General features: G+C 47.7%; 3 protein-coding genes across 8 annotated transcripts in view; 1 reads left to right on the top strand and 2 right to left on the bottom strand.

Moving 5' to 3' along the window:
• The window catches only part of HOMEZ (homeobox and leucine zipper encoding), a 24526-nt gene extending 20657 nt beyond the window's left edge, over positions 1 to 3869 (bottom strand). The window contains exon 1 of the mRNA XM_074234858.1: positions 1993 to 3869. Within this exon, the coding sequence (XP_074090959.1) occupies positions 1993 to 2011 (19 nt within the window). The 5' untranslated portion in view covers positions 2012 to 3869. The remainder of the gene's footprint in view (positions 1 to 1992) is intronic.
• Positions 1 to 15071, top strand: part of BCL2L2 (BCL2 like 2) — an 18268-nt gene extending 3197 nt beyond the window's left edge. The window contains exons 1-5 of one of the 6 annotated variants that reach the window (XM_074234864.1): positions 7965 to 8085; positions 8195 to 8279; positions 8684 to 9123; positions 9806 to 9951; positions 14982 to 15071. In XM_074234864.1, coding sequence (XP_074090965.1) covers positions 8692 to 9123; positions 9806 to 9951; positions 14982 to 14985 — 582 coding nt within the window. In that variant the 5' untranslated portion in view covers positions 7965 to 8085; positions 8195 to 8279; positions 8684 to 8691 and the 3' untranslated portion in view covers positions 14986 to 15071. Of the gene's footprint in view, positions 1 to 3887; positions 4130 to 5150; positions 5170 to 5218; positions 7898 to 7964; positions 8086 to 8194; positions 8280 to 8683; positions 9124 to 9805; positions 10060 to 14981 lie in introns of those variants that run through there. The other 5 variants (XM_074234867.1, XM_074234868.1, XM_074234866.1 and 2 more) reach the window with 5 other exon arrangements.
• Positions 3995 to 4957, bottom strand: PPP1R3E (protein phosphatase 1 regulatory subunit 3E). The gene is made up of 2 exons (XM_074236234.1): positions 4535 to 4957; positions 3995 to 4432 (listed from the first exon to the last, which is right to left on the bottom strand). Exons 1-2 carry the CDS (start codon positions 4955 to 4957, stop codon positions 3995 to 3997), a joined length of 861 nt encoding a protein of 286 aa, XP_074092335.1.

Below are 15071 nucleotides of genomic sequence, written 5' to 3'. Positions count from 1 at the left end.
GCCCAAGTTATAGCCCTGGCTCTACCATTAGTTTGTCTAAGTGACCTCAAATAGAGTAGTAAATCTCTCTAGACCTCAGACTAGATAACCCTTGATAATCTAAGTTCCCTTATAATACATCTTGTGGTCCTGAGAGCCAGGGATAATTGACATCACCTAGTCTCCTCTGAGCTCTACAAGGAACAAGAGTTGGAATCCAGGAGTAAAATGAAGTCCAGATGGACTCAGGATCCAATTTAGATATGTGATGGAATTCAATTACACAAAGGGCCCCCTTTCCAACCATCTCATATTTCTTTCCCTCAAGACTGTAGCCTCTTATTCAAGAATGAATGGAAGTGGCTAGGTGGCACACAGTAGATAAAGCACCAGCCCTAGAGTCAAGAGTACTTGGGTTCAAACCCAGTCTCAGACACTTAATAATTACCCAGCTGTGTGGTCTTGGGCAAGCCACTTAACCCAATTTGCCTTGCAAAAAAACCTAAAAAAAAAAACGAATGGGTAACTTCAGTATGGTAATAATTTCTGATGCTTGCTATTTTTCATGATGTTTTGGCACATTGTTTGAATAGAGAACTTAGACCAAACTACTTTCCCTTTTACCGTACTCTTAAGTCTCTCCTATTTCAAGGTAGGCTGGACTAGCTGTAAACTAGTAGTTAGTCTCCATTTGGAGATGGTTCGTCTTGCCTGTCCTCCAGTAAAGGATGTGGGCAGAAAGTGAATGGGAAAAAATGTTTTGGGAAAGGGAAGGGGGTAGGGAGTGATATATGCACACACTAACAGTTTTTGGTTGGCAAGACTGGTGGAATACATGGTAATGCTGCAAATGAGAGGGTAAAGGGGATGAGAGTTCAATCTGGGAGGTGGTCGTGTTCATCTTCTAGCGCTGAGGCCGAAAACTGTACCACCCAAAGGCAGCCAATACACTGTGAGCCGAGTCCACACCACACTCCTTTCAAAGATGGACAGAAGCAGGCCCAGTAAGGAGAAAAACCGAGTCATCAGTTCATTTCATGACTACATGTATTATGGGTGCATCTTTTGAGAAGAGGCATAGGAGATGTCTGCTCAGTTTCCTAGAATTCTAAATGACAGGGGTCACTGAGATCCACTGAACTTGAGCTAGAGTACTTGTAGAAGGAGGGAGCTCAAGTCCATTAGGGGTTCCTTGGGTCCTTTCATCTTCAATCAGGTACACTTACCTATCTGTAGATTTCCAAAGTGGCCTTTAAGCACACCAGGGTTTCTAATATATGGCCTTTCCTTGCAACATAGCTTCTGACCCAACCAGGCAGGAAAGTACTTGGGCTGTTTGTAGAAAATATTCCTTGCAAATTGTAGTTTGCTAAGTTAAGGGTTTGGTGAGATTGGAGCCCAGAGATCTCCAGGACAGGTTTAGAAAAATCTCTCCTATGGAAGCCGACATTGGGATAAAGACATTAGGAAGTGAGACCCAGAAGTCTCACTCATACCTATAACAGACATTGGCTAACATTACACAGACTTTGTTACAGTCATGACTGAGAGGAGGTAGCAGCTGAGGTTCAAGATGAGTGGCCCTACTATAGCCTTCCCTTTCTCCCCAAAACCCTTTGACCTGTGGAGATATGGAGGAGCAGTAATGAAAGGAAATAAGAACCAAAGACCATCTGCTTATATAACACATATCAAAACTGTTTCAAATGTGCCTGGTTCTTATTTACTATGTTCTTTCCCTTGTCTGCTACCCTTTTCCTAACTTGTTTTTCATTGACATTTATATTATGTATTGTTAAATAGGGGTAGATGTGTATTGTTTTTACAAGTATGTTTCTTCTTGACCTTTACTCAGAAGAATAGTTGATTGGAGAGATCAAAGGAGCTATAGCAGTCCCTATTTTGATCAGAACCCACAATCCCTCCTTCCCAATTCAGGAAGCTGATAAGAGATAATAAATCCCCCCCCATTGGAAGAATCCAAAGAAAGTGAAGGGGGAAAAATCTGATTACCTGGGGATACAGGGTTCATCTGTGTCACCAAGAAGAAACTGCTGTTTGCCTTCTTCCCACCTCTCCTCTGGAAGACTTCCAAGAGGAGGTCTGAGGGCAGAAGAGGGCAAATGGCTCAGAGTCTGGGAGAACAGCAAGTAAGCTCTTCATTCCTTCTGGAGGAAGAAGAAAAACCAGAGAAAAGATGGATAGGGTGAGGGAAGAGGGGGGAGACAAGGAGAGAAAAGAGGGATTAAAAACATGTAAGGGAAAAGAGAGTAAAGAGTTAAGAAAGCCAAGAAGCAAGCAGAAAAAAAAAGCAGGAGGTGTAAAGAGTCACTTGTTCAGGAAACATTATGACTGGGCAAGGTGGAGAAAGGCCCTTCCTTCCATTTCTCAGCATTATGCATCAGTTTCTACATTCTGTGCTTCCCCTTTAGACTATGTTATTATAGTTAGCAGATGAGGAGTCTGAACCCCTCTCTGAATCACCTAGTTTCTGAGAGCTTCTAAGCAGTACTTTCTCTCTCAGGGATAATATTCTTAAGACACTGGAAAACCTAGCTTCAGGAGAAAGGGACACCCTGAATGCACTTTATAAGGGCAGCAAGTGGCTAGTAAGGGTCAAGGAAAAGTTATTTGGAGGAGGTGGCTAAAAAAGGTCTTATGGAGTCTACATATTCTTGATTGGTTCCATTATCTAGCACACCTAGGTCTATATGTTGCTAAGAGCCACCCTCAGGACTGATTAGATGCTGAGGTTTCAATTTTTAGTTACAACTCAAAGCTAGAGGGTCCTTGACTTCTTGTCAAACTACTTCAAAAATAGAAGTAATTTTTTAAAAATAATTTAATTCAATTCCCTCGTTTTAGAAATGAAAAGTTTCCCAAACTTAAAGGGGAGGCAAAATGGCATCCAGCTTGGAGACTGTGACCATGGGCCACCCCCTTTACTACCTTAATTTACTCTCCTGTAAAGTGGAGACAATTATTTTCTCTTCATCTTATTCTTCCTCCCAAAGAGGAGATAATTTAAAATATACTTTGAGATCTTTACAGCTCACACTTCAGAAAAGCAAGGTCTTAATGGCCCAGCCCTCTTTTGCAGCCTGAAGACCGAATGAAGTTGCCTCTCAAATTCCCAAAGCCAACACAGACTGAAACCTCAAGGAAAAGAGTTAACTAACAGGGTTATCTGAAGCTGGAAACTCCAAAGGGTAGAGAGTCCACCAAGTCACTCCAAAGGAGAGCCAAGTGAAATGGCCAAATAGGTGGAATCAATAGAAAGGAAGAACTGGAAGGTAAGAGCTGAACAGGATTACTCCAGTTGGAAGATTACAATGACCACAGCGGAGAGTCTGACTTCCTTGGATGCCCATCCTTCCCCCCAATTTAATTTAGAAGGAAGGGTGTGGCTTCTGGGGTCTATAGCTTTCTCTCCATTCAGTGCCAATTCAAACCCAGGACTGGCAGAGGAAAGGAGACTTTTTTGGTCTTCTGGGGCTCTTCCCCCAACTTGCGGGTCACACTCAAGCAATTCTGAGGCTTTACCAGACCTTCCCTTTAATCTACGTTTTGGGGGAAGACTACAAGCAGCAATGCCAGCCTGGGTTTTGCCAGGTGACTTCACCTCTGAAGGCCTCTGTGCCACCTCTCCAGACTGGAGGATTTCTAGGGTCCCGTCTGGCTGTTGGTGGCTTGCGTTACCAGTCGGGTGAAGGGTCAGTGTGGTTACTTGTCCGGTGACACGCGGTCTCCCCTCCCCCCAGTTCGGTCTGGGCTTGGGTAGTCTCAGGTTCCCATTGGATTCTTCCATCCTCCCCCGGTGGTAACCTTTGGTTTCGCTCATTCTCCCGCGCGTGCGCGTCTGCCACGGCCCCGCTCCCCCCCCTCCTACAAAGACGCTTCCGTCACCCCCCAATTCTGGCTCCCGCCTCCCGGGCTCCCCCCGACCCCGCGTTCCTTGGGCGTCTCCCGCCGTTCTCCACGCTTCCTCCGGATCCCCGGGTTTCCCTCGGCGCGCTCAGATAAAGTGGATCCAGCCCTGGGGCTCCGCGTCGCCGCCGCCGCCGCCGCCGCCGCCGCCGGGGCAGTCGGGCCCGCGGAACGCGTAGTCGCGGCCGCCGTTGTTGTCCCAGAACTCCAGCCCCGTGACGCGGTAGCGCAGGGCGAAGAGCAGCGAGCCCCCCGTGGGCGGGGCGGGCAGGCGGAAGGCGAACCGGTCTGCGCGCGGCGGGGGCGGGGCCGGGCCTGCGTAGGTGGCGGGAGCCTCGCGCTGGCTGCGCCAGCCGTCCGCGCTCCAGCGCACGCTCACACGCTTCTCGTAGGCCAGGTCCAGCACGCGCGCGCTCCCGGCCACGCCCAGCGGGCCCGCCTCGGCGCGCTCCAGGCATATGCGCTGGGCCTGCAGGCGTGCGGCGAAGCCGGGCTCGCGGGCGGGCTCGAGGGCTGCGCGCGTCTCCTGCGGGGGGGGGGGGAGAGAGAGAGAGCGCAGGGTCAGAACGAGGCTGGCCAATCAGGAGCCAGCGCCGGTCTGCACCGGGCGGGGGCCGCGGGGGCCTACCTGGAGGCCGCGGCTCCGGGGCGCGCAGGGCCCGAAGTGCCTGAGGGCGTCGCGCTGCAGCTGGAGCTGCACGTGGCGCGGCACGCGGGGCAGCTCGGCGGGGCAGAAGCGCCGCACGGCCGCCAGCTCCAGCCCCAGCGCGTCGGCGAAGCGCACCCGTTTGCGGGTGTCCGGGCTGCGGCTGCGCGGGGCTCGGGCGCCCCCGCCGGCGGGGGCGGAGCGGGCCCTGCGGTTCCGCGCGGGGCCCGCGGGGCGGGAGCGGGGCCGCAGAGGCGCCCCGCCTTCCTCGCGGGGCCCCGGCTCCTCCTCCTCCTCCTCCTCCAGGCTGGGCCGCTGGCTGCGGTAGTAGGCGCGCTCCGTCAGCGCCGCGATGAAGCTGAGGTTGCGGGGGATGTCGCCGCGCGGGGGCCTGTCCCGAGACATGGCGGGCCGCCGGCCTGCGCCTCCGCCGGCCGGGCCCTGCCCTCTGAGCCTGCGCTGCCCGCGGGGCGGCCCGCGCCCCGCGGCCGCAGCCCGCTTGACAGGTGGCTCCCCATCTGTCTCCGCAGCCCGCTGCGCCAGGGGGCGGGGACTCCGGCCCGCCGGGGGTGAACCCCGGTCTAGCGGGCCCCCCCCCCCACGGCCCTTGTCCTCAGGTGAGAAGGTTGGGTCGGGCCCCCGCGGGAGCGCGGCGCTGCGAGCTGGGCTGTGCCCCCCGGACCCGCCGCGGCTCTGATTGTGCCCCCCACCTGCCCCTCCTTGCAGGAGGCGGCCCCCGCCTATCAGCAGAGGCTGGGACCGAAGTGGAAATAAGCCGATGGCGCGAAAACCGCAATAAATCTTACCCAGATGCATTTGTGGATTGGGAAATATTTTTGAGGTTTATTTCAGTTCAGTGAACATGAAGCACAACAAACCCCGAGCTAGGTTGTAGAGATGCAGATTTGAAACAAAACTAAAGCCTTATCCTTCGGGAACTGGGGGTCTGATCTGAGGGTTTTCTGAAAGGGCTACCCAGATAGGTGTAATAGCGAGGAACTTGGAGATTAAAGGAACTAACGAGAATACCCCAGAAGGCTCCCCTCCCCCCCAGCCATTCTAGGAACTGCTTAAGGGATTGCTCTATTGAAGTCTCAAGTTTTGAGAGAAATTATACCTAGATGGGGGGGGGTGAGGTATAGGAGGATGGGGCTTGGGAAAGAATGCAGGATTGTTGATCAGGGTCCGGGAGACTTTGGTCAGCCACCTGGAGAGCATTTAAAAAATAGGTACAGGTAGAGATCCCGGTTGGCGGGCCTCCATCTCAAAAACCTGGATGGAAGCAAACTGAATGGTCAATCCAGAGCTTGGGTAGCTTGTGGGGATCAAAGGTCTTATCTGAAGCAGAGGGCTGAAGCTTGGGTTTGTTTTTTCATGGTCTGAGGGGTCTGGAGGTAGAAATAAAGGAGAATTCTATAATAACTCCCACGTAAATAAGGAACACTTGAGGGTTTGCAAAGCACAGTGGATACACATGTATTTACATTTGATCTCATAAATTCTGTGAGATTGATATGGCTCGGAAACAGGCTCACATCTGAACCCCATCATCACCAATCACCAGTGACCTCTCATATTCCAGGTCCATCATTCTTTCTATTCTATTGATATGGCTTTTATGTATCTATTTTGCTATGGCCCCTATTAAATTATAGGTTCCTAAGGTACAAAGGATGGATTGTCTCCTTCAGTGGCTTGCCCTACATTTCACAGGTCTGCTTCCATAATTAGGTAGAGGCAGATCCACTATGTTAACCAGATTGGACCTAGGGAGTTTGCCAGCTTGTCAGAGCCATGGTTGGAATCTTTTCTACCACCTCTAGGGGGAGCACTCTTGACTCCATACATCAATGGCTCTTGTTGAATTATAAGTTGTTTGAGGGCAGGAACCTTGACTATCTAGCATGATTTATTACATTGTAGAAGTTAGATTGTAGAGTGATCCATTGATTCTTGACTTTATGACTTACTGGATAAGTCCTAGGGAGGATCATAAAAAGGAAGGGACTTGGTTAAGACCCTATACCTCATCTTAGAGAAACGAAATCTAACTCTCCTGTCACCCAGGATCGAACTTTGCTTTGCATGTATTGGAAGGATAAATCCTTAGGTATCTCTTGTAAGAATATACCAGAAGGTTATTGGGATTTTTCCATGGTAATGGAATCCAGCTGGAGAATCCGATTTTTGACCTTTTCTTGGAGGAGGGGGGGAAGAAGAAAAATAGGTGATCATTTGTAAAGCCCTTGGCACTTTAATCCCCAGTAAAGACCATGGAATGAAAGAGATCAAAAAGATGGAGACTATTCTCATTCCTCCTTAGTCTCCATCGTTCTTTCCTACAGGCCTGTCAGTGGCAAAAATGATGGTTTGTCAGGAGGGGCCTGGATCCAAATTCTGCCTCCCTTAGTATAACTGTAACCCAGCTGCAAAATGGCAGTTAATACCTGTAGCATTTCTCAAAAGACTGTTGTGAGAATCAAATGAAATAATGTTATTAATATAGGTAATTTTTGTAAAACACTTTGCAAATCTTAAAGTGCTATATATGTTTATTAGCTATTATTTTCTTTCCAGGATCAAACTACCTCTACATTTATTTATTTATTTATTTTTTTAGTGAGGCAGTTGGAGAGTTAAGTGACTTGCCTAGGGTGACATAGCCCTTAAATGTTGAGTGTCAGAATCAGGATTCACACTCTGCTCCTCCTGACTCAATGGGTGGAGCTTTCCACAGTGCTTCTCCACTGTACCATTTAACTGCCCTCTGCCCTTCCCCCCATACATTTCTAAGATGCCAGAGCACCAGGGAATTGGCAATTTTTTAGAGCACTCTTTTCTTTTATAACATTAGTTTCCTCTGCTAAAAATGTTCAGCAAGTTCAAATTACCCCTGGAGAACACCTGGCAAACACTGAATAGCCTGCGGGTAGAATAACTTTCTCTTTCCCCATAGCTCAGTTTGCTTGGTGCTGATTATTGGGTCCCAGCCTTGGTCCCTGATCCTCTGGGGAAAGGACACACACTGACAGCATCCCAATCCTAGTCACCCAGGCTGCTGGCTTTTTCTCTTTATCTTCTGGATCATTGCTTTGCTTCTTTCTCTCTTTAGCCCCTCTTTGGGCTGACTGTTTCTTTCCTAGTTAGCAGCTCCCCTCACTCCCCCATTCCTTTCCCAGTTCCTCTCCTGCCCCGCCTCTCTGCTCTGGACGCATCTCGGAGCCCCATCATCACCAAGCGCCAGGCACTCCCTCTCTCCCTCCCTCTTCTTTTCTCCTCCCTCCTTTCCTCCCTCCCACCTCCTGCACCAGGAAACTGCCTAGAGCCTGGGGAGTGGCCTGACCCGTGAGATCCCTAACCTGGCGGGCTGGGGGGTGGAGACCGGGTTGAGGGTGGGGGTAAGGGAGGGGCAGGAGCAGGCCCTGTGGGTTGGGTTCTATATGAGTGTGCCCGGGGGGTGCCGGGAATGTTAGACACCGGAGTCCCCTCTGTCCGAGGCTTCCTGAGGAGAACGGTCATTAAACATGGATTCAGTCAGTAACCACAGCTGGCAGAGGGGTGGGGGCTGGGCCTGGGTCCGGGTCCTAGGGCTACATCCAGCTTTCCCCACCTCTGACCATAATCCCTACCTTCTACCCCTAGGGCTCCATAGCTGGGAGGATGAAAGGCCTCAGCTGGGGGCTCCCTGCCACCAGTGCTGTGTCCTAGGAGCAACTGCCCAGGCTAGGTAAGTGTCCTCAATATCTTGTTAACCCTCTGTTTCTTTCACCTCCTCCATTAATATATTTTAACCCTTCTCAGTCTAGATGTATTTGATCTTAATATATTAATCTGACTCCTCTGGGAGGAGAAATTGTAGCCTCTATTCTTTCCTAGCTTCCCCTAGGCCCCTAAAAGCAGGAAAGGTGATGCTATCTTAATTACTCTTAAACAGCTAACTTCACTTATTATTTATGATATTTATTAGTTTAATGGTTAAATCTACTGAGTCTATTCTATTACTGCTTCATTATCTCATTGTCTCTATTCCTTTTCTTAACCTCATTCCCCATTAGCTCTTCACAACTAGACTGGTCAAACCTGAAAAATATCCATTCAGGCTTATGCCCCATTCTCTTCTATCTTTTATAGCCACCCAGATGGCGACTCCAGCCTCAGCCCCAGATACTAGAGCCCTGGTGGCAGATTTTGTGGGTTATAAGCTAAGGCAGAAGGGCTATGCCTGTGGAACTGGCCCAGGAGAAGGCCCTACAACTGAGCCCCTGCACCGAGCTATGAGAGCTGCTGGAGATGAGTTTGAATCCCGCTTTCGACGCACATTTTCTGATCTGGCTTCTCAGTTGCATGTGACTCCTGGCTCAGCCCACCAGCGCTTTACCCAGGTCTCAGATGAGCTCTTCCAGGGGGGGTCCAACTGGGGCCGTCTTGTGGCATTCTTCGTTTTTGGGGCAGCGCTCTGTGCAGAGAGTGTCAACAAAGAGATGGAGCCACTGGTGGGACAGGTGCAGGACTGGATGGTGACCTACCTAGAGACCCAGCTGGCAGACTGGATCCACAGCAGTGGGGGCTGGGTAAGAGGCTTCCCTTTTCTACTGTAACTGCACATTCCCCAGAAAAGCTTGCCTCATTTAGGGAGGGGAAACAGTTGTGATGGGGAGGCTGGTCTCTGATGGGATAGGAATATGGTTGGTTTTGCATGGTCAATCTAGGGTGTGGGGGAAAGAGCAATGGTTTGGGTGGAGTTAGGCCATGGGGTGGAGAGGCCATGTTAGTCAACATTTATGGAGTTACCATTGTGTACAGTATAAAGTTCTGTAAAAGTCCCCATCATTAAAGAGTTTATAATCCAAAGGGGAAGACAGAATAAATACACATGAAAAATTCATAAAGAATACATGCAAGGAAGAGAGGTCCAAGGTAATTCAAGTTTAAGTGTAAAGAAAACCTAAGGGGATCTGGGAGTAAGAGTTGTGACTAAAATGGTATAGTATTAGCTTGAGAAATCTACATTCAGATTAGTTTTGAGGATTTTTTTTTTTTTGCAAAGAGGGAAGGCATGGAATGCACATGGAGCAGGGAATTTTAGCAAGGTATTTGTGAGGGAAAGCAAGCAAGGCTGGAGCTGGGACATGGGATGCAGCTACAGTATAGTTGGAACTGGAATTCTTCCCCTCCCCTTCTCTCCATCTCCTCTCCTAACATCCCTTTCTTCCTTCTCCTTTTTCTCTTCCCCACTTCCCTTCTCTCCCACAGGCGGAATTCACGGCTCTGTACGGGGATGGGGCCCTGGAGGAGGCAAGGCGTCTGCGGGAGGGGAACTGGGCCTCAGTGAGAACAGTGCTAACAGGGGCTGTGGCGCTGGGGGCGCTGGTGACTGTGGGGGCCTTCTTTGCCAGCAAGTGAGAACGCGACCCAGTGTTGGGTCTAGAGTGGCTGTGGGAAGGAGAGAGTAGGAGAGAATGGAGAGAACCCCTGGGGAGAGGTGGGATGGATGAATGGGGAAGGGATAGGGATCAAAGGGGATGGAATGGGGAGGTGGGAGGGCTTGGGGTGGGGAATAAGTGAACTCTGTATGTCAGGCAGGAGTTTGGAAGGTTGAGCCAAGGAAATGTGAAGACACATCTGGAAAGTCACTGTGTGTAAGACAGGGAGGGTCACAGCAGGGGTGGGTCCTGGGTGGGGAGGGTTTTGAAGGCAAGACCCATAAATTGAGCAGTATGGAGAAGTTACCTTCTAGGGAATTTGGGGTTTGCAACCCTAAGGGGTGGTAGATGACTTATCCAGGGAGTGCAGTCAAACTATATGAGGTGTGAAGTCTTCATTGGTAGGTAAGATTTGGGGAGAAGGTTGGAGACTCTTTGGAATGACTTGTGGGGACCCTGGGGTTCTCAGTTTGTAGTGAGAAGTGGGTGTTACAAGTGGGGTGCTTGGATGTGTGTGTATGTGTGCACTTGTGAGCTTTGTACCTGGTGTGGTGGTGGAATTCTTCCTCAAGGAAATAGAACTTTCCCTAGCAATGAGCAGGAGGAGTTAGATCTCCCCTTGGTTGCCCCAGTGCCGGGGGTAGGGAGTTAGGGACACTACAGACTGAGAATTTTGAGACTGCTCTGCAGAAAGTGGTAAGGAGTGTAGGAGAAGAGGGCAGCATGTGGTGGTTGAGATGGCTCAGTTTTGTATTGTCCCTATTTCCCTTCTTAGCCCCTTCCCCATGCCTTTAGTACCCACTGCCACCCCTTCTAGGGCTCTGGACAAAGTAGAGCTAAGGAGCGTTGGGAAGAAAGGACACTTTACCATCTGTCCCCTTTCCCACTGGGGTACAGTGGTGCCTGGAAAGGTTCCCTTTTTTTCTGGGACCTCTCTCCCCAAATTTAAACACTAAATTGGGATTGAAATTTCCCTTTTTTGAAAGTGTGAACACAAATGCTGATCTAGAACATAGCTCTGTGTACTAAACACTAAGCCTCAGTGAAATTGAGTCTTTATGCCTTGAGAGGGACATTCCCAGCTCTGAACTCAGGGGTGGGGGTAGGGTATACTCTAGAAGCCAACCCATTCCATGTGGTGGGCATTGCTGCTGCTAGATCAAAGGCCAGGTGTGTGGGTTCTAGAGTGCATACCATGATCTAGAAACATTTATGTATGCTTTGAAGCCAGGCTGGTTGCATGGGTGTGAACTGTCTGCATCTCTTAGTGTGAGAATGCTGGATTTCTGTAACCCACAAATGGATCCAGAAATAACTCTTTCTTTGAAGGAAGGAGCTTTTCCCTTCCTCTGGATGCATGGCCCTGAGCCAGACCTTGCTGCTGCACTTTCCAAGGTACTACAATTGCTGCTCTTAAATGCTGATTCCAGACATGCTGTGCTCTAGAACCCTGCCTGTGATCCAGAGCACTGACTTGCTCATCTAGAACACAGTTGGCTCTTCTGGGTAGAGACTTTTACTTGGTCCCAGAATGTGGCAACTTAGTTGCGCTGCTCTAGAATGTGGGACCAATCTTGGCCTCAGGTGTTTAATCCAAACTTTTGCTTTTGAAAGCTGTGTTCCTTAGAGGAATTTGTAGGGGAGGTGACAGACATTCTGCTGAGACTGTCCTGGGTGAGATGGTATCATGAGCCAGAAAGCACTGAGTCAGTTACAGTTGATTAGTATGGAGAGGAGGACACTGAACTCTGACTTAACAGTGACAAACCCAGACCAACTAACAGCTCACACTTGGAGCTTGTGCTCCTCAACCCTTACAACACAGCTCTTTCCCCCACCCTCTACCACAGACTCCTAACCTGTGGCCCCTGTTAGCTCCCTTAGGGTCTTTAATAACAGGGGAACAGGAACCATGGTCAGAAGGACAAAAAACGCACTGCTAAGAGTGTTCCTGCTCCTGGATGGAGGTAGAGGTTATTGGTTTAAAGGGGAGGATGCTCAGACTTGGTCTCTAGAAGCACAGCTGCATGGGACCACAGTGGGCAGTTTTGGCCAGACACTCCTTCTGGGGGCAGTGGAAGCCCTTAAGATCTTTCCTTCAGAAAACCAGGGACTTTTCTATTTGGGGCTATTCAGTTCCTGGGGGTTGTCTCTTAGCCAAGCAGGCTGAGTGTGACTCCCTGTTTTTAAGTCCATTTCATTAAAAGTAGGGGGAAACACATTTAATTGCCATTTTCTAAAGGGTAAACTTGGTGGAGAGGCTGGGGGGGGGAGTGTTTCTTGCTCCCAAGAGCCCAGGGGGCAGGTGGGAGGCTTTGCTTAGGCCATGGGAGGAGTGGAGATGGGGCAGCTAGGTCCTGAGAGTGCTTATCCCACTCCCCACTTCTGCCAGGACATACATTATTTTTCTTTTTCAAGTCAGAAAACAATGCGAGAACGGATTTGGTTAGTTTAGAAGAAAAGAAAAAAGCTCTATAAATATAAATATATATTCATGTATTTTTATTTAATAATTTATAAATACTGGGTTCATTTGACTTTTATTTTTGTGTAATATGTAATGGTCGTATTAAAAAATAAAATCCAGAAGTTTAATGAGGACTGAACAGGGTTTGTGACTTCTGCATTTACAACTGGAAGGATGGGGTGGGTGGATACTGGCCTCACTCCAAACACCTTTCAGTGATTTCATTAGAAGTAGGAATTAGGGTAAGAGAGATATGTGGGAATTACCCCAAGTAAGCTTGGGTTTGTTTTTTTTTTTGATTAAGTATTAACATGGTGGACTCTCTACTTCCATCCATATGACCTAAGCCAATCTTTCTCTGACAACAAGGGTGTGGGCCAGAATATATATATATATATATATATATATATATATATATATATATATATATATATATCTCCATCCTGGCCTTTTTCAAGCATACTTCTCTGTCTCATCCTCTCCTTCCCTGCCACCTTCCACCCCCCCAGCTATGGTTCTCAGACTTTAAACTTCAATTGGGAGTTTAATTTTGCTTGAATATTCTGCTCAAAGTTAAGAATGGTATAGCCAATAGAGCTGACTGAGTTAGAAAGACTCAAGTCTGGCTTCTGATGCATACTCTCTTTAGGACTTTGGACAAGTCAGCTATCCTTTTCAGTGGCCCAAGAAACTCTTGAGACTAGTTTTCAGAATGTCCATCTACATCGGTTGAGGGAGTTTTCTCACTGTGAATTACCTATATCAGTGAATTCTAGATTACCTATATCAATATTACAATAATCTATATTATATCAATCACTTCTAGATTTTAAAAAATGTTGCTCTTATATTTAATACAGTTAAGAAAAAATACAGCTTTTGTTTCTTTAATTCACTGAATCAGTGGATCTTAAGTCATTTTAGATATTAGTGACAGAATATATGGCCTATCCCTCTACTTCTAAGCAGGACTTTTCCATAACCATTTCTAACAAAAATCTAATTAAAAAAATTCTTCAGCCAACAAGACTCCAGTCTTTATGTAATATAGTGTACTATCCTCCCTCCAACCCCCAGCTCTAAACATTAATTCTCACCATAGTTAGGAAATTCTTTTATTTATCTTGCTTCCTCTTGTTGCAGTTTCAGAGAATTTACTCATGTTCCAGTCTCCAAAGAACTGGAGAACAGTTAGTACCCATCTGGAGTTCTTTTGCCTCCCCTTATCTACTCCCCCAAACTTCAGATTCTAGCCAAGTCCTCCTGCATTTTTCCTCCACTCCATCTTGACTATCTGCTCTTTATTGTTAAAACAGTTTCTTACAACAACCTCCCACTGACCAGTTCTATTTCCAGTAATTCAGCTCTCACCTTTCTACCATCTCAGGATCTCTTCACTTCTTCAGAAAGTTTCTTTTTCTTTCCATTAAATGTTTAGCTCAACAAATATTTGTTAAGACCCATATTTAATAGATGTGCTAGAAGCTGGAGATACAAATAGAAAAAAAAAGTCCTTTCACTTAAGGGAGCTTGTCATCTGATAAGCAAGTAAAAGTCTCATTTTTGAAGTTCTGTCAGCGTAGGTACTGATTATACCTAAAAGTAGTTTCTAATAAGGTTTGTAGTATCATACATCCAATGCATCCACTGTGTTTCTCTCCAATATAAACTCTTTAATTTGGACAAGAGTAAAAGCTTTCTCAAATTCATTATACTCTTAAGTGCATTCCTGCTTTCATTGCTTATTTTGTATTGTGAACTCACTTTATTTAGACTGCTATAGACCAAATCTATAGCCAAGGTCACTCTTGATTCTTGTTTTAAGCTATATGATCAGTCACAAGTATTTCTTAGGGGCTATGTGCCAAGCATGAAACTGCTTCATGATGAACTTTCTCTTTGTATGACATTTACCTATGGGATTTCATCCCTAATTTTTTCCTTTACTGTATCATCTTGGTAGGTCTTCAAAAGTTTAAGTGGTGGGGGGGGGGGCAAAAAAAGTTTTCCTGGTCAGCTTCTGTTTGATGAGCCTTTTCAAACTTGGCTAGAAGTGTGTCTGTGGCTGATCCACATGGCAGACCTAAACTAAAAGCCTTTCTACTTTGGGTAGACCTGCCCAAGTCTGGACTCTGTTAGAATTTGAGACTCTCTGAGCAGCCCTATGCTACCCGCAGACCCTGGAGTAGGGCTTTAGTAGGATAATATTATGTGCTGTATTAAGGCAAAACATCCCAATAAGTAAGCCTCTTTGATAATCTGGTTTAGCTCTGCCATAATGTGGCCTTTTACTTGAAACTGTTACCAAAGCAGTGATGTCAGCCTCAAGGAATTGGTAAGTTTAGAAGCTGTAGAGTAAGGTTTCAAATTAAAGTTAGGAATGTAGGGCTGTGAATCCCATCGTCTACCGCATGGTGTTCCAGCTATGCCATCTCCCATTTTTGACTATCAAGATGAATCTTGAACTGTTGACTGGCTAAAAAATGTTTCTAGTTAGCCTACAGCCTTTCTTAGGCTAATGCTTTTCTACTCTCTCGAGGTGAAGATGCGGCAACTCCTCGCCGGTCAGGGGCAGGCTAAGTTGGTGTGCTGGTTTCTGTTTCGTGCTCACAGGAGAGGTTTATGGGAG

The sequence above is a fragment of the Macrotis lagotis genome, chromosome 4 (assembly GCF_037893015.1).
Source record: "Macrotis lagotis isolate mMagLag1 chromosome 4, bilby.v1.9.chrom.fasta, whole genome shotgun sequence".
In the NCBI taxonomy this organism is placed as follows: Eukaryota; Metazoa; Chordata; class Mammalia; order Peramelemorphia; family Peramelidae; genus Macrotis; species Macrotis lagotis.
The sequence above is the reverse complement of the archived record's forward strand: the minus strand, read 5'-3'. Positions and strand labels throughout refer to the sequence as shown.